Source organism: Aspergillus terreus, genomic scaffold, assembly GCF_000149615.1.
Source record: "Aspergillus terreus NIH2624 scaffold_5 genomic scaffold, whole genome shotgun sequence".
NCBI classification, from domain to species: Eukaryota; Fungi; Ascomycota; class Eurotiomycetes; order Eurotiales; family Aspergillaceae; genus Aspergillus; species Aspergillus terreus.
In genome coordinates this window covers 938,742-957,418 of record NT_165928.1, presented here as the reverse complement: position 1 = coordinate 957,418, position 18,677 = coordinate 938,742, and the positions used below count along the sequence as shown (strand labels likewise).

The 18,677-nt window shown below is 58.5% G+C and overlaps 8 protein-coding genes across 8 annotated transcripts; 5 read left to right on the top strand and 3 right to left on the bottom strand.

Annotated features, from left to right (window-relative positions):
* Positions 1-840: 840 nt before the first annotated feature.
* Positions 841-2,808, bottom strand: ATEG_03907 (TFIIH subunit TFB1 family protein; the record flags this gene model as incomplete). Its single annotated transcript, XM_001213085.1, has 2 exons — positions 841-2,603; positions 2,652-2,808. The coding sequence occupies 2 exons, from the start codon at positions 2,806-2,808 to the stop codon at positions 841-843; spliced, it is 1,920 nt and encodes a 639-aa protein (XP_001213085.1).
* A 624-nt stretch (positions 2,809-3,432) lies between these two features.
* Positions 3,433-4,633, top strand: ATEG_03906 (putative MFS transporter; the record flags this gene model as incomplete). The annotated part of the gene is made up of 2 exons (XM_001213084.1): positions 3,433-3,520; positions 3,573-4,633. 2 exons carry the CDS (start codon positions 3,433-3,435, stop codon positions 4,631-4,633), a joined length of 1,149 nt encoding a protein of 382 aa, XP_001213084.1.
* Positions 4,634-5,633: 1,000 nt separating this feature from the next.
* On the bottom strand, positions 5,634-6,939 carry ATEG_03905 (Leucine Rich Repeat domain protein; the record flags this gene model as incomplete). Its single annotated transcript, XM_001213083.1, has 2 exons — positions 5,634-5,637; positions 5,669-6,939. The coding sequence occupies 2 exons, from the start codon at positions 6,937-6,939 to the stop codon at positions 5,634-5,636; spliced, it is 1,275 nt and encodes a 424-aa protein (XP_001213083.1).
* A 2,562-nt stretch (positions 6,940-9,501) lies between these two features.
* ATEG_03904 (uncharacterized protein) lies at positions 9,502-10,995 on the top strand (the record flags this gene model as incomplete). The annotated part of the gene is made up of 1 exon (XM_001213082.1): positions 9,502-10,995. The coding sequence occupies one exon, from the start codon at positions 9,502-9,504 to the stop codon at positions 10,993-10,995; it is 1,494 nt and encodes a 497-aa protein (XP_001213082.1).
* Positions 10,996-11,163: 168 nt separating this feature from the next.
* ATEG_03903 (cytochrome P450) lies at positions 11,164-12,771 on the bottom strand (the record flags this gene model as incomplete). The annotated part of the gene is made up of 2 exons (XM_001213081.1): positions 11,164-12,316; positions 12,368-12,771. 2 exons carry the CDS (start codon positions 12,769-12,771, stop codon positions 11,164-11,166), a joined length of 1,557 nt encoding a protein of 518 aa, XP_001213081.1.
* A 1,626-nt stretch (positions 12,772-14,397) lies between these two features.
* ATEG_03902 (uncharacterized protein) lies at positions 14,398-14,928 on the top strand (the record flags this gene model as incomplete). The annotated part of the gene is made up of 2 exons (XM_001213080.1): positions 14,398-14,428; positions 14,519-14,928. The coding sequence occupies 2 exons, from the start codon at positions 14,398-14,400 to the stop codon at positions 14,926-14,928; spliced, it is 441 nt and encodes a 146-aa protein (XP_001213080.1).
* A 1,109-nt stretch (positions 14,929-16,037) lies between these two features.
* Positions 16,038-16,337, top strand: ATEG_03901 (uncharacterized protein; the record flags this gene model as incomplete). The annotated part of the gene is made up of 1 exon (XM_001213079.1): positions 16,038-16,337. One exon carries the CDS (start codon positions 16,038-16,040, stop codon positions 16,335-16,337), a length of 300 nt encoding a protein of 99 aa, XP_001213079.1.
* Positions 16,338-16,988: 651 nt separating this feature from the next.
* ATEG_03900 (S8 family peptidase) lies at positions 16,989-18,384 on the top strand (the record flags this gene model as incomplete). The annotated part of the gene is made up of 4 exons (XM_001213078.1): positions 16,989-17,312; positions 17,376-17,820; positions 17,884-17,972; positions 18,031-18,384. 4 exons carry the CDS (start codon positions 16,989-16,991, stop codon positions 18,382-18,384), a joined length of 1,212 nt encoding a protein of 403 aa, XP_001213078.1.
* Between the last annotated feature and the right edge of the window lie 293 nt (positions 18,385-18,677).

Here is an 18,677-nt window from a genome sequence, read left to right as displayed (position 1 = left end):
GTTGATTTGTCCGACAGCAGCAGCGGGGGGATGGTTTTGCCTCCGGGGGCGCCGGAAGTCGTGGCCACGCGGTAGCGCACGGTATGCGGGATGGAGGCGTGGTACTGGGCGAGCAGGGCGAAGATCGACGCCGACGGGCCGGGGGGCAGGTAGTTATAGCGGGCGAGGGAAAGCGGGCGCAGCACGAGGGTAAGCAGGAGCGGCGGGAGTAGGGTTGTGTAGGGGAGGGTTGTGAGGAGGAAGGTCTATTTCCCTGGTTAGCATAGTCCCTTTCCCTTCGTACGAGGTCATTGGGATGGAAGTGTAGATGTGGAGGGGGGGGGACGTACAGCGAGCTTGCGCTTCCCCCATGCGCGCTCAACCACGCGCAGATGGTAGATCAGCATGGCGGCGAAGAGGGCTTCGGTGGAATTGGCGAAGCCGGCGAGCTGCCATACCAGCAGACGCCAGAGTTGTCCGTACGGCCAGAGATGCGGCGAGACGTGGATGGGCGCGAGGTGCTTGATGTCGAGGATGGACAGGGCCACGGAGGCGGCGATGGCGTAGATCAGGAGGGTTTTGGTGAGGGGGGTGTTGGTTAGCCCGGAGGTGAGCATTTTGTCTTTTTGTTTTTCTTATGGCCCCTTGGGTTGTTGGTGTGGGTGTGGGTGTGGAATGAGGGAGGAGTGGAGGTACAGTAGGTACGGAGTACAGTATTAGGTTAGGTGGAGTGGAAGACACGTCGCGTGAACGGGCCGAAGAGCCGCATCGCATCGCATCGCATCGGCATGCCGATATACATTGCCCTATCCTTTCAGGTACACAATAAAGTCTTACGCATCATGTAAATTGTACGTTCTGTCATTGCTGCTTCTGCATCTCTTCGGCCAGCGCCGCCTGGTACTTCCCCAGCGCCGTCTCCAGCGCCCGAATCGTCGGCCCCAAGAGCTGATGAACCACCTTCTCACCTCCCGGCACACCCTCCACGTTGATCCGTCGTTTCTGTCCAGTGGCCTCTTGGAACGCTCGGGCCTTCTGCTTCCGCTGGTTGACTTCCACTTGGCGATCGGCTTCGGCATCCTGCGCCACGGCCTTGATCCGCTCCATCGCCCGCTGCAACGACTCCACCAGCGAGGCCACCTCGCCCGCGCGGTCCGGGTTCCCGGACAGGAACGCCTGCCAGAACTGGTGTAGGAACTCGGTCGTCGTCGCGTGCGTCAGCGTCAGCCGGTCGTACAGGCTGCTCGACAGGCCGTACGTGTTCGACGCGGCGGTCACTTCCGTCTGCGCCTGGCGCTCGCGGATGGCGTCGAGGATCTGCGTCGCGGCGCGGTGCAGGTTCGTCCGCGAGCCGACCAGCTGCCCGCTCTTTGTGTCGTCGTCGCTGTCCTCGTCCGGCTCGACCAGTCGGCCGAGCGGTGCTGTTCCCCCGCCCGGGAGGTCGCGGTCAATTTCCGCCCGAAGATCCCGCAGGATCTGGTCCGGGTCCTGCTGCGCGAACAGCTTATTCTGTTCGTCGTCGGACACCTTGGCCTGGGAGGAGAAGAATCTGCTCTGGTCGCGGATGTTCAGGAGGATGCGCTGCTGCTGGTCGTCGCCGCGAAGATCGCGCAGCTGCAGCTCGTCGTACGTCTCCTCGTCCATGCCGATGGGGGCGTGCGGGTCGCCGTCGGCCGGGGCGACGTTCGCCATGATCTTCTCGCTCAGCCGGTTCAGCGTGCGGATGATGGGGACCTTTTCGTTGTTGGACCAGCGCATGTCGACGTCCGGGCGGTTACCGCGGCGCTGGCTGTTGTTGAGCTCGTTGCCGGCGAGATCTAGGAAGTGCGGCACGTGGGCGTCGCGCTCGACGACGCCCGACTCATCGGCGGTCAGGTACTTGTCGAGGATGGCATCCGTAGCGTCAGTCTCGGAGATGCGCTCGCCGCGCAGCTTCTTGAACAGGCGGCTCTGGAAGAAGCGCGACCAGAACTGCTGCTCGCTCAGCTTGGGCACGTTCTCGTCGTAAACGCGCTTGACGAGCGGGTGCTGGTTGAAGATCAGCTGGATCTGCTCCTTGCTGATGTTGAGCTTGGTGACGTTGTCCTCGACGCGCGGCTTCAGCGTCGACAGCACGTTGTACGAGCCGCGCGTCTGCGACCGCTCGATCGCGTGCGCCCGCAGCAGATGCAGCCGCGTTGACCAGAACTGCGTCACGAACTGGCCCGCCGTCAGCGTCTCGGGCCGTGTGCCCAGCGACTCCATGAACATGCGCTGCAGCGTGGGGTCCGACTTGAGCAGCGACTGCTGCAGCTCCACGTCCGATTGGAGACGTTTGTCGTCGTCCCAGGGGTTCTTGGCTGTCGCGCTGGACGAGACGGCGCTGGCGATGGCCATCGCGGCCGACATGCTGTCGCCGCCGGGGGTGGGCGCGGGCGTCGGCGTCGGGGTGGGCGTGCCCTGCGCCTTGGCGGCCTGGATAGCGGCGCTGAGGGCGTCCTTGATGGCATCTGCTTCGGCGCGGGGGTTGGTCTTGGAGGTGAAGGAGAAGATGTGTGGGAGGGCCTTTCCGGAGGGGTTATTCGGGTCGAGGGCGTGGATTTTCAGCATGACCTTTTGGCTGCTGGCTGGGGTTTGCTGGAGATCTGCGGCTGTCAGTATCGCTCAAAATAAAACAGATGCAGCTGACGCACTGGTAATTTGAGAAACAGGAAGGGTGACAGCCTGAGAGGCGCCCCCCGCCGCGGGAATCCAGGACACCGACTGTCCATCCTGCGACATGGTCAGGGTGCCGTCTTTCTTGGAGCCATCCTGGGTCTTGTATGCCGCCGAGCCGCTCGGAGGGGCCATCTTCGAACTCGACAGCGTCCACTGTCCTGGGCGGGATGTAGGAATGCGCCCATGAGGAGGCCGGGACAAGGAAGACTGGACGGAAGCTGTGCGCCGTGCCTCCACGAGCGAGAATGGAGGAGTTGTCGGAGGTTGGATTGTGTAAGTGGTGTTGGCGGAAGATGTTGACGTAAGGCACGTGACTAGGGCTATCTACTCAACAACTACAGGTGCAACTACAACTACAACTACAACTACACATCTATCCTGACTGTCAGTTGAAGATGCTGCATTGAAATTATGACGAGGACAGGCCTAATGTCAAGTGGTATTGACTTGATCCTGCACATATCGACTCCAGCATAACAGCACAAGGCGCTCAACCATTGCGCAGATGACAATGCTAAAGCCGGCAATAGACGAGAGCGCTGGTATATTTCTTCTTCCATCTAAACCATGATAGGACAGCCTTCTGCACGATTTGTCAGCCTGTACAAGAGCCAGGCTGGCTGCGAAGCGGGGACCCGATTCGGAATGAGTCAGAAGCTATACGGAGTACGCCATACATCAGCCGAGTCTGCCCTCGTCTCAGACGACAGTCGCGACAGTACTCCGTCGTCTGGTGCCAGGTGCCAGCATCACAACATGGGGACCGACTCCCCGGCGACAGGCGCCAGCTGGCGCTCCTCGCGATACTTCGTCATCGGCACGATGTGCATCGCCCTGTTCGCCGGTACATCTCCCGCCCCAATCCCACCAACACCCCCCCCTCTAACCGCATCCAGAACTCTTCCTCTACGGCTTCATCGTGCCCATCCTGGGCTACATGTTCGAGCAGCGGCTGCACCGCGCGCCGTCCGAAACGCAGAACCTCACCTCGGCCATCCTGGCCGTGCACGGCTACGCGTCGGTGCTGGCCGGCCCGCTCATCGGGCATTTCGCCGACAAAGCGCCGACCCGCAAGACGCCGCTGGTGCTCTCGCTGGCCGGCTGCATCGCCGGCACGGTGCTGGTGGCGTGCGCGCGCTCGCTGCCCGCGCTGTTCCTCGGCCGCGTGCTGCAGAGCATCGCCGGCGCCGTCGTCTGGATCGTCGGCCTCGCCACCGTCGCCGACGCCGTGCCCCGCGACCGCCTCGGCACCGCCATGGGCGTCGTCATGACCTTCGCCAACGCCGGCACCATCAGCGGGCCCATGGTGTCCGGCCTGCTGCTCGAGTGGGCCGGCTACTGGGCGACCTGGTCGGTGCCGCTGGTCGTGCTGGGCGTGGATATCGTGCTGCGCATGCTGATGGTTGAGCGCGTCGCCCCGTCGCCGCCGGCTACACCCTCCGCGGAGACGACCGCCCTCCTCGACCCTCCTCCGCCGGAGACGGAGGCGGCGGGACCAAACTTCTGGACGACAATCCTCCGGCACCGGCGCGTGGCCGTCGCGTTGGCGGCGCAGGTCACCAACGTGTCGGTGTCGGTCAGCTTCCACGCGACGCTGCCGTTGCACGTGCGGGCGGCGTTTGGCTGGAGCCCCGTGCTGGTGGGCGCGGCGTTTACGTGTCTGACGGTGCCGGGGCTGGTGATCAGCCCGTTTGCCGGGTGGCTGCGCGACCGGGTGGGCGTGCGGGTGCCGACGACGGTGGCGTTCGTGCTGCAGGGCGTGGTGCTGGTGCTGCTGGGGGCGGCGGGGAATGAGCGTGTGCCTGGGCTGGGCGGCGTGCGGGCCGGGCCTGCGCTGTATACGGCGGCGTTGGTGGGGTTTGGGATTGTGAGGCCGTTTTCGTCGGGGGTTGCGTCGATTGAGGTTACTGGTGAGTGCGCTGGTGTGTTTTTGGTGGTGGATGTGGAGGTGCGCTGACGGATTGTAGAAGTGGTGAAAGACTACCAGGAGAAACAGCCGGGCATCTTTGGGCCTGGCGGCGGACTGTCGCGGGTGTTTTCGATGGTCGATGTGGCGTCGTCGCTGGGCTTGACGATCGGGCCGGTTGTCGCGGGGGCGTTGACGGAGACGGTGGGATATACGCTCATGTCGTGGTTCTGGAGTAAGTCGTTCGTCTGGTGGACGGGCGTGCTGGCGTGCTGGCGTGCTGACGTGCTGACGTTGTAGGTGTGATGTTCTTCATCCTGGCGGTGTTTGTGTTTGTCTTCTCGGGGCGAGCTCCAGTCGAGGTAGAGGAGGGTGAGTAGACAGTACGACTACGAGAGATGAACTGGTGATGATATGACTGCTTACGAAGAAATGACTGCTCTCAAGGTACCGCAGACTAGAGGCTAGAAAGAGCATAGCATGGCCAGATCTCTAGTTATGAAGTTTCACGATATGCAACTGATGATCATGTTGAACATTCTTGTATACGCATAGAACAATGTGATGAACAACTATATCTAACGCCTACGCTGAACTAATCAAAGGATATCAATGAACCTCCTCCAACAAAACGCTGAACGCTCGCTATGCAGACCTCAGACCAGACCAGACAAGTCAAAAGCACAGCAATGAACCGCCACTTCCCATGCATGCAATTTGCCAACGCGAAAAGCCTCCAGGAAGAAACAATGCGGAAACCAAGGGTATAACAACACAACAGAATCGAATCATGCACATCACTTTTTGAACATGTAATGCCCGTAGATGCCGCCGACGTCGCCCACTGCTACGGGGATCTTGCGCATTCCCCACCAGCGCGCCCCCATCTTCCAGCACCGCGAGCCGTCATCCACCGGCTGCGACGGCATTGAGGCCGGATCACGCACATACCACCCGCGGCGGCCCAGCTCCCGCACGGTCCAGCCGAGGGACGACCGGGCGTTCTTGGTGCGCTCGCGGAGGGGCGCAATCAGCTTGTCGCCGAACTCGATTACCTGGAGGGGGTAGCTCTGCGGGGAGAGCAACAGACAGGCGCTGGTGTTGAACACCGTGCCCAACGACAGCTGGTTCACCTTGGTGAGATCGAGATAGCAGAGCATGGGTGGGACCCAGGTCTGTCTTGCAGTCTGCTCGGCATTCTGCGGAGGAGCAAAGAAGGAGTTCACATCCTGGGCGGTCAGGTCCGCCGAGCTCAGACCCAACTCTTCCAGGTGCTTGGTCAGAGGAATCAGGGCGGGCACATGAGTCGAGGTGACCTTGGCGCCGCCGAGGTTGAGGGACCGGAGCGAAGAAGGCAGTCTCGGGAGGAGGGCGCTGATGTCTTCCTCCTCAAGCAGACGGTACCGCGTCGGGTCGGTCATCAGGTTCAAGAACACTAGGGACTCGCACACGGCGGGATGCGTGGTCAGGAATTCCACGACCTTGGACGCGCGCAGCCGCGAGCACCGGGACAGACTCAAATGGGTGACCTTGGCGGTCTCGGGAATGGAGAACAGGGCTGCCTCGCTGATCTGCGTGTGGGTGACGTCGAGGTGCGTCAAGTTGACCAGCCGGGGCAGGAGGACTTCAAAGACGGAGGCAGGCAGGGTGCTGCATTCATGCAGGGAGATGCGCTTCAGGTTGGGGAGGGTGAGCGGAAGACCGAGACCGGTGGTCAACGCCTCGGAGAAGACCCGCGAGAAGGACTGGCTGGAACAGCCACAGAAATCGACGGCGCACAAGTTCGGTAGACCGGTGAAGAGCTTCTGCACGATCTCCACACTGAGATCGCCCTCGACGTGCTCCTGCAACAGACACTCCTTGAGGTTGGGCAGCAGGTCGAGACACTTCAAGAGGGTGGTCGAGGTCAAGTTCTGGATCTCCGAGTTCATCTGCTTGGTGCGGCCCAAGCCCACCGAGGTAAAGTGCGAGAAATCGAGGCGACGAACCAGCGTGCCCAACGCGGGATACTGCGACATGTGGTTCAGCGCCTTGGAGAAGATGATGGAGTGGGGGAAGGTCATGTTCCGGTACAGCACGGCCAGAGTTGCGGCGTGGAGGGTGCGCGAGGTGAGCAGACAGGAGATGAGGTCGACATTGCGGGGGGTGTAGCCGTTGGGCGGGACGTCCAAGGCCAGGTAGGAGATGATCTGATCCAGCACCTCCGGGGGCAGCTTCTCGAGCGCCGAGGTGCCGGGGACGGGCTTCTGTTCCCATGATGAAGGGCTCTTGCTTGGTGGGCGCGAGGGTCTCTGGCGGAGAGGCCTCCCAGGCCCAACCCCGAGCGTGCATGTTCCCCAGGGCACGGAGGTCCCCATAGCTCCTGCTGAGACTCTTCCCCCCGAGGCGGATCTGCTTCCAGCCGAGGAAGCCACCGCAGGGACAGCAGAACTCGGGGGACGGTTGCATGTCGAAAGGGTTGGCGATGGGCTTGGGCGATGGATCGGCTAGTTCCTTGGGCGATTGATCGATGTGAGTGTCGACAAAGGATTGAGCGATTCCTAGGGGGAGGATTTAGTATTCGAAAATCATGCGCTACACGAAAGGAAATTGTGGAGGGGAGGGAAAAATGGGTTTCTTTTACGTACCGTCAATATCCTCCTTGATGGAGCCGACGGACGGACGGCGGCGGCTGCTGGATCGGGACCCGTCCGGTGAGGAACACTCTGAGGAATGAGGAGACGAGGTGCGCGAGTGATTCTGGGAGGACAAGGAGGTGTGCAGTAGGTGGGAAGGCTTTGGGAGAGGAGCGGCGGTGGTGGACGACATGGTGGGAGGAGCGCGGAGGGCTCTATATACCGTCCGAGGCGCCGTCCGGAGGAAGTAGTGCAGTGCAGTGGAGGGAGTAGTGTAGTGTATAAAGTAGGGGGGAAACAAGGACCAGGGGATATGAACGAAAAGCTTTTTTAAGTGCAGAAGAGAAAAAGAAAGAAAAATCTTTCCCCAGATTCCAGAGGGGCGGCGGAGACAGTCGAACCAGGAGCGAAACTGTTAGTCACAGAATGCGGCGGTGGAGGAGGGAGGAGAAGGAGGACCGGGAGGGTGCCGATGGAGGCTGTCTGTAATAAGGAGGGGTAGATCGAGTCGTGGATAGGAGAGGAGTGGTTGAAGAGAAGGTTAAGAGAAGATTGGAAGCGAGAGAAGATGATGGAGGAATGACTGACCGATGTACGGACTGCCTGTACTGTATACTGCTGAAAGCGGACCACCAGGTACCCCTGCAGCATGACATCGGTGGTTTCTTTTTTTTTTTTTTTTTTTTCGCCTCTTCTTTCTTTGTCCATTTCTCTCTACTTTTTTATTTTCTTTACTACTTTATTCTCTTTCCTACTACTACACATTCCTCTACAACTACTACTACAGCTATTACTACTTCTACTTCTACGATATTCATTTTGATTACTCCAAATCATCCGATGAAAAATTGAGTAAGAGAATTCGCCCACTGGCCACCCGCATTCTATGACATAATGGAAAATCGCCTCCGCCGACCCCGTGACCGCTCCGTTTCGGGCCTCTTTCCGCTGTCACGTTCTGTCCAGTACAGGAGTCCTTCCTCTCTATCTCGTTATATCCGGTAGGTAGGTAAATAAACAAGCAATTAATGGACAACACCTTATAGAGCATGCTGCATGTCCATCCTGACCATCAAACAATTATCCATGAATGCCTGTAGGTACTTGTATACTCGTAACATATAATATACTAGCAGGCAGAATCTCTTACCTAAGAAGAACCCTCCGCTGCGCCACCATTGGTCCACCCCCCAGCGGAATCCCGTGACGGTGCGGAGAACCATGATTCTCCTCCATCTTCGAGGAGCTGTCTAGTGACTAGACCTCTGTATTAGTTAGTGTAGGTATGGGCCGACCTCTCCTATCCAGGGTAGCTCGTCTCATCTGCTTTCCCGTCCTTCCGACTCGTCAATCCCCCTAGTCCCCAACTAGCCTCCACCTTCTTCCCCGTCATCTGATCCTCTCTTGGCCCGTGCCCCTTGCAGTCGTCCACTGTATGTATGTCCCCTGACCGGCCTCGGAAGTGTCGTCAGCCGTCTTCTATGTATTCTCCCATCTTCCTAAACCTGTCGATCGTCCCCCTCATGGAGCCAGCGGCTCAATACTCCTAGCCGCCAAGGCCGATCAGTAGAAGCCAAGATACATAGTTCGTTACCGACAGGAATGCCACATCAACTCCAGTTCTTTGTTCCAGCCCCTGTCTTACAGGAACTAGTTCTCTTCGGTCGGTTGTCGGCACCAACCCCTGACGTGTCCGCTCCCCTCCGCCATCGCGTTATTATCACCCCATCTTGCCACTCAATTGCTCGTCCGCTTACAGTCACCTGATTCATCGATCTGATAAGATAGCCTCCGCATCTCACGTGGGCGGTCAGTCCTTTTCCCCTCACGAGATCATTACCTACTATAAGAAGACGCGAATAATGTCGTGGCTGCCACCAGATCGACGTGGTGATCTCTGGCGGTATGCGGGGTCTGTGGGCGATATAGAACCCCAATTTGCACCGCTAATACATTCAATCTTCAGGCCATACTCGCGCCAGCGTCTCCACGAGATACTCCTGCAGACAACTGTACAGACACAAACTTATAGCTCCTACAAGGTCAAATCTCATTTCCTGTAGGATTTGGGGCTGTTTTTTTCGAGTTGTATGTATAACTATTGTTTCGGATAGCTTCTTCTGTACTTAAAGGTACTTCTACGCTATAGATATATAGTACTAGTTACTATAGTAGCACTATAAGAGTACATCAGTGCCTTTAGTGAAAGAAGTACATGAATGATATCACAGTAGCATAAGCAGCCCCGCACCAAGCAACACTTATAATTTATATAGAAATCGACATCCATCCATCCCATCAACCATGTCTTCCTACCAACTCACCCCCCACGACCTCGACACCTACAACGACGACCCCCCGGCCATTCGGGCCGCTCGAAATCCCAACCCAGCGGTTCTACAGGCGTTGCTAGACTATTACCTGTCTGAGCTACCGCACGTCGCCCATCTCGCCCGCCGAGACCGCGGCGGATTCGAGCAATGCTCGCCCAACGCCGACATCAGCGGCGCTATTGATTGCGTCTACGAGTCCCCATTAACCGCAGCCATTCGCGCTGGCCTTCCCGACAATGTGCGTGCGCTTCTGGCAGCCGGCGCAGACCCCGCGGGCATCAGCCTCCACTATCTGTCCGACTACTCCGTCCGCTTCATCCGCGGCCGCGATGCAAAGACCGACATGTCCAGCTTTGCCTTGTGTCCGCCGCGACACGCCATCCTCGCCGTGGCCGCCGCGAAAGGCATCCAGCATCAGACACAGCCCTTGACCACCGCCGAGCTGGACGAGCGCCGCTCCGGCTTTCCTCGCTTCTGGACCGAGCCCAACCTGCCGGGCCAGCGCTTCCGCTCCACCAAGGCCTTGACGGCTCTAGAAGTCGCCGCAGCCTGCGGCCAAGAGCAGATCTTCGACCTGCTTCGCGACGCCGGGGCGGATGAAACCGCCTGGACGCAGCCTCCGCCCTCTGACATCGTCGACGACGGACCGTCTCCCCAGGAGACACCCTCGGCGCTATCGACCTCGTCGCCCGTCCACGAGGCCCTCGCCGCCGGCCACCGCGCCATGCTGCACAAACTGCTCCATCAACACCACTACTCCCCCAACTACCGCCCTCTGACCGCGGCGCCGACGCTGGCCCTCCCGCCGCTCTCCTACGCCCTGGCCTGCTGCGATCCCGACGACCCCACGATCCGCGCGTGCATCACCGAACTACGCAACCACCCCGATCTCGACCCGCACCTGCGCACCCCCATCTTCGACGTCCACCCGCTCCATTTCGCCGTCGCGCGTCACAGCCCCGCGCTGCTGTCCTGGCTCGCCCTGCCCCTCTCGTCGGCCGGCTCCACCGCCCTCGGTCACACGCTGCTGCACATCGCCTCGCTGCCCTGGACTTCCGAATCCACCGACGACACTAACCCCGACGTCGTCCGCAGCATCCACTGCGCCAGAACGCTAGACTCCGCCTGGCTGCCGCATTCCTTTCCCAGTCCGCTGCATCTGCAGCCTCAGCTGCAGTCCCGGCTTAACCCGCCCCGTCGCCCCGCGAGAACCCCGCTGACGCCCGCTGAGCAGCACGCCCAGCTGCAGACCCTGCGCGTTCTGCTCGATGCCGGCATTGAGGTCGCCGCGCAGGATGTCGATGGGAACACCGCCCTGCACTATCTGGCGGCGACTTTGAATGTCGACCCCCGCGCAATGCAGTTGTTACGGGATGTGGGCGCTGGTGAGGAGGTCTACCAGCATGCTTTGAATCGGGAGGGCTTGTCGCCGCGGGCTTTGTGGGAGAGTAGATCCCTCCAGTGAGGGCATTCGAACGATCTTTCCATGTGACTTGGGTATACCGTTACATTACAAGTTGTAGTTTCATCGAGGCGCTCTTATCATGTCCCGCGTTCCTAACACATATTCAACTCAATTATAAATACACTATCTCTTGCATATGACATCGTCCATCACTTACCCCCTTCTCAACTATCCCCCCTTCGAACCCGCCTCATGGAGATAAATCATATAATCATGCGGCGCATCCGTAATCCCATAATTATGCGACGGCGCGGTCGCCGGCTCCGCCAGTTCCACCTGATCAAACCGCTGGAGCAAGCGCACAATCACATACCCGGCCTCGGTGAGCGCAAACTGCTGGCCGAGACAGATGCGCGGCCCGCCATTGAACGGCAAATAGTCCCAGCCGTGCTTGCGATCGACCCAGCGGTCGGGGTTGAACCGGGCGGCGTCGGGGCCCCAGTACTCCTCCAGACGGTGCGTGACGTACACCGAGTATCCGACCTCGTGGCCCTTCTTCACGAAGACGGGCGCCTTGCCGTCGGGCCCGCCGCCCAGCGGGAGGGTGGTGTCGCGCGCGGCGCGGCGCGCGTTGAGCGGCACCGCCGGGAACAGCCGGAGCACCTCGCTCATGACGTGCTGCAGGTACGTGCAGGCCTTGAGCGCGGCGAAGGTGATGCGGTCCGGGCGGCCGGCGTCCGGGCCGAAGTCCTCGAGCACGCGCGCCCGCAGCTTGCTGTACACGGCTGGGTGCTGCGCCAGCAGCCAGAAGGTCCAGCTCAGCAGGCCGGCGGTCGTGTCGCGGCCCGCGATCAGGATGTTGAGCAGCTGGCTTTTCACCTCGACCGGGTCGCGGGTGACCTTCAGCAGCTCGTCGAGGAAGATGTAGCGCTGCGCGGCGGAGCTTTTCTGCTGGTCGAGTCGCTGCAGCCCCTGCTGGATGCAGAAGTCGGCGAAGCGGTGGATCTCCTTGATGTTGTTGCGGAAGCTGGATGGGTTGTAGAGGAAGTAGAGCTCCTGGAAGAGGGAGCGCACGCCCAGGTGCTTGGTGCTTTCGTCGAAGTGTCTTGCGAGGTCCTTCCAGGGGAATGCGTCGGTGTCGGTGGCCGGCTGCTGGGAGGAGGTGTGGCGTTGCGAGTGCACTGTCACGCCGAATAGGAACTCGGTCGCCGAATCGATGGTCAGGCGGAAGAACATCGGGGTCAGGTTGATCTGCTGCGTCCAGCCGCTCTGGTCGGTGGGCATGAGCCGGAACAGCTCCTGTACGTGTCGCTCTTCCAGTTCCAGATCCGCGACTTGGCCTCGTGTGAACTGCGGCCGGAGCATGGCCCGAGAGTGCTCCCTGGGATTGTAAGTTGTGGGTCTCGCCCAAGCTGGCGAGAGATGCACCTACCAGGCTTTGCCGTCACTCGTGAAGATGCCATTGCCCAGAAGGGGGAAGAACACCTTGCGCCGTAGATCCCCGAGCTCGAAGTCGTGGAACTGCGTGGCGAGTATGGCCTGGATGTTCTTGGGCTCGACGGTGTGGATGTACGAGGCACCAAGGCTGCTGCCGGCGAATGTCCGACGTCCTACTTCCTTGTATACCTGGACTTGGTGGTCGGGCATCTGACCAGCCTTGATTGCCTGGAAGGCGCGGTAAGCATGGTCAAGACCAAGCGGCAGCCGGTTCTTCAGCACGGGCACAGGCTGACAGCCCAGTGCCTTTGCCTTTCGTCGGTCTGAAATGCTGTCCACGCATTTGTAGACAACATATATCAAGGCTAGTATGGCAGCAAGGACAGTAGGGTGATTCATGGCGGAGATTCGTGATCCGCCTTCGGAAAATGGGATGGATCAGTGTTTGATATCTTATAACAGGCCGGAGACTGCGAACTCCGTTTCCGGTCCCTGCGGATCCCGCGCTCGTCCCATATAAATAAGTTGGTGGACAAGGTAGCAGGTCTGAATTCGTATTCGCTAGTCATTCTACCGCCAATGAAGGCTGCAAAGGATTCTGGTATTCGGAAATTGGGCTGTTTCGAGGCCTCGTTTCTCCACGGCTTCCGAGTATCCCGTCACCTTAATGGGGCAAAACCGGTTCTAGCATGTAATTACGACCGCCCAGGTGGACAGTCTCTGAGATGTATCAAATTGCATGCGAGGACGGAAGGCCCGGGTGATTAGGCTTTGCATGCCACCTTTCGGTCACGCTGTGATTTCGCTCTGATCGAGCATCATGAACAATCTTCGCTTTGGGCGTGTCCTTTTACATTCTATTGGGGTCGGAAGTGCGCCTTAGCCTCGTTGCAGACGGTTGAGATCGAGCGCTGAGTAGGAGCTTGTCTTCACGTCACTATCGGATATATATCTGGATCATATGAGGAGGCCGTCTTTAATAATCTGTTCCTTTAAGGCCAGGATCGTGATGTCACGGGTTTGATATGGGTCCAATTGAGACCGTTGGAGGGTAGTGGCTATCTGCAGTCAGACTTTAGCCCACACCTCCGCAAAGGGACAGAGACATTCACAACAAATCCCTCATGTTGGACGCTGATTACAAATATAAGATGCTCGTAGCTCGACTGATACCAGAACGCACCATTCGCACGTAGTGGAAGCGCCTTCGGACGTGAAAACACCGTGATATGGTACATCCGCCACATGTGTGTACAAGCAAGGAAGCCCGAATGCACTCAGTGAGCGAGCAGAATGCGACTCACGGCATTATCTCCCAAGCAGCTGCGCCAGCAACTCGCCGGGTTCAATCCACGTCTGTGCTGGCCCAGGCAGGGTGAAGCAACGGATTTCGGACTTCAACTCCGAGACGGAAGTCTCGTATGCCCAGCTCAACCAGTTACACGTGGTACTTTATCACACGGTTGAGACCGTGGCAGCAGCCCATCTCTGCTGTCTGCAGTTGACGATCGCTTGTCAATGGGCACTTGTAACAGGCGATATGCCGGCTGCTGGGAACCCCGACGCGGTTGACCTGACACTATTGTCCGCAATTAGCTCGCCTTCGTCTTCGACACAACTGATCAGAGATCACAACTCACTCGCGAGATCGTAGTCAACGGCTAACGTTGGCAGATATATAACGGAATGCATGCACAGGCACAGATGCGATGTTTATGAAGAATGCAAACAGGGCAAATAGATGACATCATCAGCAGGCATCCACCAGCCTCCAGATTCTCTTTCCTCTGTCTTGTCGACAATCATCTAAAGACAATCACGTTGACTCCTGCTTATATTACTCTGTACCGCTTCACAGTTTTCATCTGCCATGGATGTACGTGATGGCATCTGCGCTACCCTATCTCTTGAAGGCACATGCTCACCGCCAGGCTTCAGGTCTTTTATACCTATACCTACACCACGGCAGGATGGCTGTCACTGCAAAGCCTCGCGCTAGTGGCAGCTCCCAAGCTGATCACGACCATGCTGCTCGACGAGACTCGTCCCGCGTCTGGTGAGTACTCTCCCGCCCGATGGGAGCTACTAGCTTGCATCAGGATGAAAGAGGGGGTTCTGTGAGAATCTCGTGATCTAACAAGCCCAGATGTGGAGATCTATTTCGCCCGCTCTCTAGGATTCGGCCTACTCACCATCGCGGTGTTGACTGTCATGTTGACCGGCTCCATTCCCTTAACCTCGACGCTCTCCGAACCCGTCACTGCGGATGACTCCGATCCCAAAGCCCCCTACGCGGTGCCCACGCTGACCGTGACGTCCGTGTTCCATGCCGCTTCCGCGATCTATGCGTACACCTGGTATCTGGCCACGGATAAGGCTGTCTTTGCGGTTGCGTTGGTGGGATCGTCCGCGGTAGCAGCGGTTGGGCTCTGGTGTGTACTCTTTGCGAGCAGCCGTGGGAAGATCAGCCGGAAGACGGGCGCAGATAAGCGTACGACGGGATTCCCGTTCAAGAATAAAGAAGCGGCAAAGAAGCATGCGCGGAAGGAGTTATGATGGTGTATAGCAGTGTTGTTGGCTGGACCTGGATTGAACCAAAGGTTGTTCCGCCGGCTCCTGGACAAGGCGGGGTGATACCTATACAATCAAGACATCTTCGCTTATCTGGTGGCTGAAGCCATACCCTCGTTGGGGCCATTCACCTGCTGCTCCTAGATCCAAAACAGCCGTAGTCTCCGTGGGGGCTTCTTGGCGAGAGGAGGAGTGGAGGATGGTGGTATTCTGATATATTGCCTCTTGGGGATCGACAGAAGACCTGGCCTATGATTGCCGCGGATCATCTCGATCATTCTGGCTTGCTCGGAGCCCCGATAACGAGCGCCTCCGCCAAGACAGCTAGTCACTAGCGATAATACTCCGCTCTAGGGGTAGTTACCTCTGTCCGAGCCAAGGGTACCTGCCCGACAGTGGTGGCACCCCCACCGCGGATGTACCTCCCTTGTCACTCGCTGTTCCCGCCGTCGCACGGACATCCCCGACTTCTGCAAGGGCAATCAGCTCGTTGCGATGCCACCTGGGGCGTGCTTCGACTCTGATGCAACCGTCCTTACGCTCCTTCGTCGGCGTGTCGTCTGGTCCAGTGAGACTGCCAGCTGCAGCCATCAGCAGACATGCCCAGGAACAGATGTCTTTGATATCACGCACCCATCACCAATGACCGTTGAGCATCACCGTACCCCTGAGCTATACTTATGACCGCTATTATCACGCTCTCCCGGTACATTTGAGTTTCAAATGGTTTTCTCATCTACTGCCGAGACATCCGCTACTCTACCCCGTAGTGTCAACTGCTTGTCTCTGGCTGCCAAGCCTCTCAGCTGCTTCTTCGGACGCCCGGCGGTGGACACACCAGCTACAATAGGCGCTATCCCTCAACGGCCAACAGGCACATCGCTGCTATGCCATTTAATTGGCCATTGTGGGCTGAACCGGTGTATCGTTATCTCCGGACACTGTTGCGTAACGCAGCGGTCAAGGGGACTGGGTTCGGCAAAACCACCCACGCTCCAAAGCGCACCACGCACCATCCCAGTCGTCCATATAGATGACCGAATAAAACATGGCGAATGCATGCCAGTCATGATGGTATCATAAGACCCGGCACTATGCACCTGCCAGGGTTCTCTGTATGTCGCACCGAAGCACCGAAAAAGGCTTATCCTGCACCCAAGAGAGGCCCGGAAAGCGCTTATCGCAAACAGCACCCTTGTGCGAGCATCGTGCATGGACAGGCCCAGGTCGTCGTTCGCTGGCGTCGGCCTTGTGACATGATAGGCAAGATCGCCCGCTCTTCCTCCGCGTGCAACCCTGACCATCAACCTCGCGTACAGCTGTTGGGCGGTGTTCTAGAAACCCCCCTGGTCTCCCGCTGGTCTCTGTATCCAATCATCCAGAACGCGACGTGATAGGCAAGGCAAAAGACGCGGGCAGCAGCGGATATCGCGTGAGTTGCCAAGCACCTGAGAAAGATTAAGGTCACATTGATGCCAAAGTCAAGGCCAGCCCATGCACTCTGTAGGGCTCGTTTGCGTGATGCGGGCACCCAGCAATGACGCGATTTGCTCGGAGAGCGACGCATGTTCATGACTTGCTTCTGGACCAACGCAGCTGCAAGTGTCGATCGCCCCTGCTCCTCAGGGACTCGGGCTTGGCCAAAGCAGCAGCCCCGATAACCATGTGTGCATGGTCTGCGGATGGCCTATGAAATGTCTTGGAAGGCAGTCGGCCTCCGTGATGATCGCCGTTGCCATCCACATTGTCCCTTTCATTTACAGCTTCTCCAATAATAGCGCCAAGTCCGACGGAGCACAATGGAGTCGTCTGAGGATGCAATGTCACCCTGTGAGTTTGGGAACACCCTCTAGGGTACACCCGAGTCTTGTCCTCCCAGGCACGAGTGAATCGCGAGTTTGCATGGCGGAGATGGCAAATGGACATGGTCTCGTGAAGGGTATATAGGGCCGCTCGGCCTCACCTTCTGTCATGCTTCTCATCATCAAGCCACTGGAATCTCTCTGGCTTAACTCTTCTTTGCAAACCACTCCGGGCATCTCACCATGCAGTCCATCAAGCGCACTCTCTTGCTCCTGGGAGCTGTCCTTCCCGCGGTCCTAGCTGGTCCAATCTTCCCACACCGTCGCGCGCCTACCACTATTCCTGGCAAGTACATTGTCACCTTCAAGTCGGATGTCGACCAGGCCGCGATTGACAAGCACACCGCGTGGGCGACCGATATCCACAAGCGCAACCTGCAGCGGCGCGACTCGTCCGAGGAGGACCTCCCCATTGGCATTGAGCGGAACTTCAAGATCAACAAGTTTGCCGCGTACTCGGGCTCCTTTGATGAGGATACCATTGCGCAGATTCGCCAGAGCGACGAGGTTGGTGACATTGCTTGCGGTGATTCCACAAGACGAATGAAAATCGAATCTAACGCATCATAGGTCGCCGCGGTCGAGGAAGACCAGGTCTGGCACCTGTTCGACCTGACCACCCAGTCGGACGCCCCCTGGGGATTGGGAAGCATCTCCCACAAGGGTCAGCCCAGCACGGACTACATCTATGACACCAACGGCGGCGAGGGCACCTACGCTTACGTCGTAGACACCGGCATCAACGTGGACCACGAGGAATTTGAGGGCCGTGCGAGTCTCGCGTACAACGCTGCCGGTGGCCAGCATGTGGACGGTGTCGGCCATGGCACCCACGTTTCTGGTACAATTGGTGGTAAGACATACGGCGTGGCCAAGAAGGCCAACCTGCTGTCGGTCAAGGTCTTCGTCGGGGAATCGAGCAGCACATCCATCATCCTGGACGGCTTCAACTGGGCGGCCAATGACATTGTTTCCAAGAAGCGCACTGGAAAGGCAGCGATCAACATGAGCTTGGGTATGTTATTCTGCCATCTATGTGAATGATATCATTGGAGTCACACAGCTGACGCAAGCATAGGCGGTGGATACTCCAAGGCCTTCAATGATGCCGTCGAGAACGCTTTCAACGAGGGAGTCCTGTCCATCGTCGCTGCCGGCAATGAGAATGTGCGTGCCACGTTCCCCCCTGTGAATGGAGTGCGGACTCCGCTGACTGATTCGACAGACCGACGCCTCGAGCACCAGCCCGGCTTCTGCTCCTGATGCCTTTACCGTCGCTGCGATCAACGTGAACAACACCCGTGCCTATTTCTCCAACTACGGCTCCGTGGTGGATATCTTCGCCCCGGGCCAGAACATCCTCTCTGCCTGGATCGGCTCCAACACGGCCACCAACACCATCTCGGGCACCTCCATGGCCACCCCCCACATTGTCGGCCTGTCCATCTACTTGATGTCGCTGGAGGACCTCAGCAGCCCCAAGGCCGTCAGTGACCGCATCAAGGAGCTAGCGACTCGAGGCGTCGTCAGCAACGTTGCCGGTAGCCCCAACCTGTTGGCGTACAACGGCAACGCCTAACCTCGGCAAGACGCCGGCATAGTGCAGCTGACCGCGTCGACTTGCGATATGGAAGCCAGGCAGGTGATGTGGATCTAGCTTCAATGTACACGTACTATACATAGCATCGCGTTCTCGAGGATCAACGTGGAAGTTATTTGACTTGTCCGATACAACCTCCTATTACATCTCCCGTTCTCTTTAAACTAGGCACATGGCCCCGTATATCCCGCATAACCTGTTTGGCGCCGAGCCACCTGCAGCGGCCTAGTATGCGCCGTATCTCGAGCTATCTTCCCGTCTCTCCGCCGGAT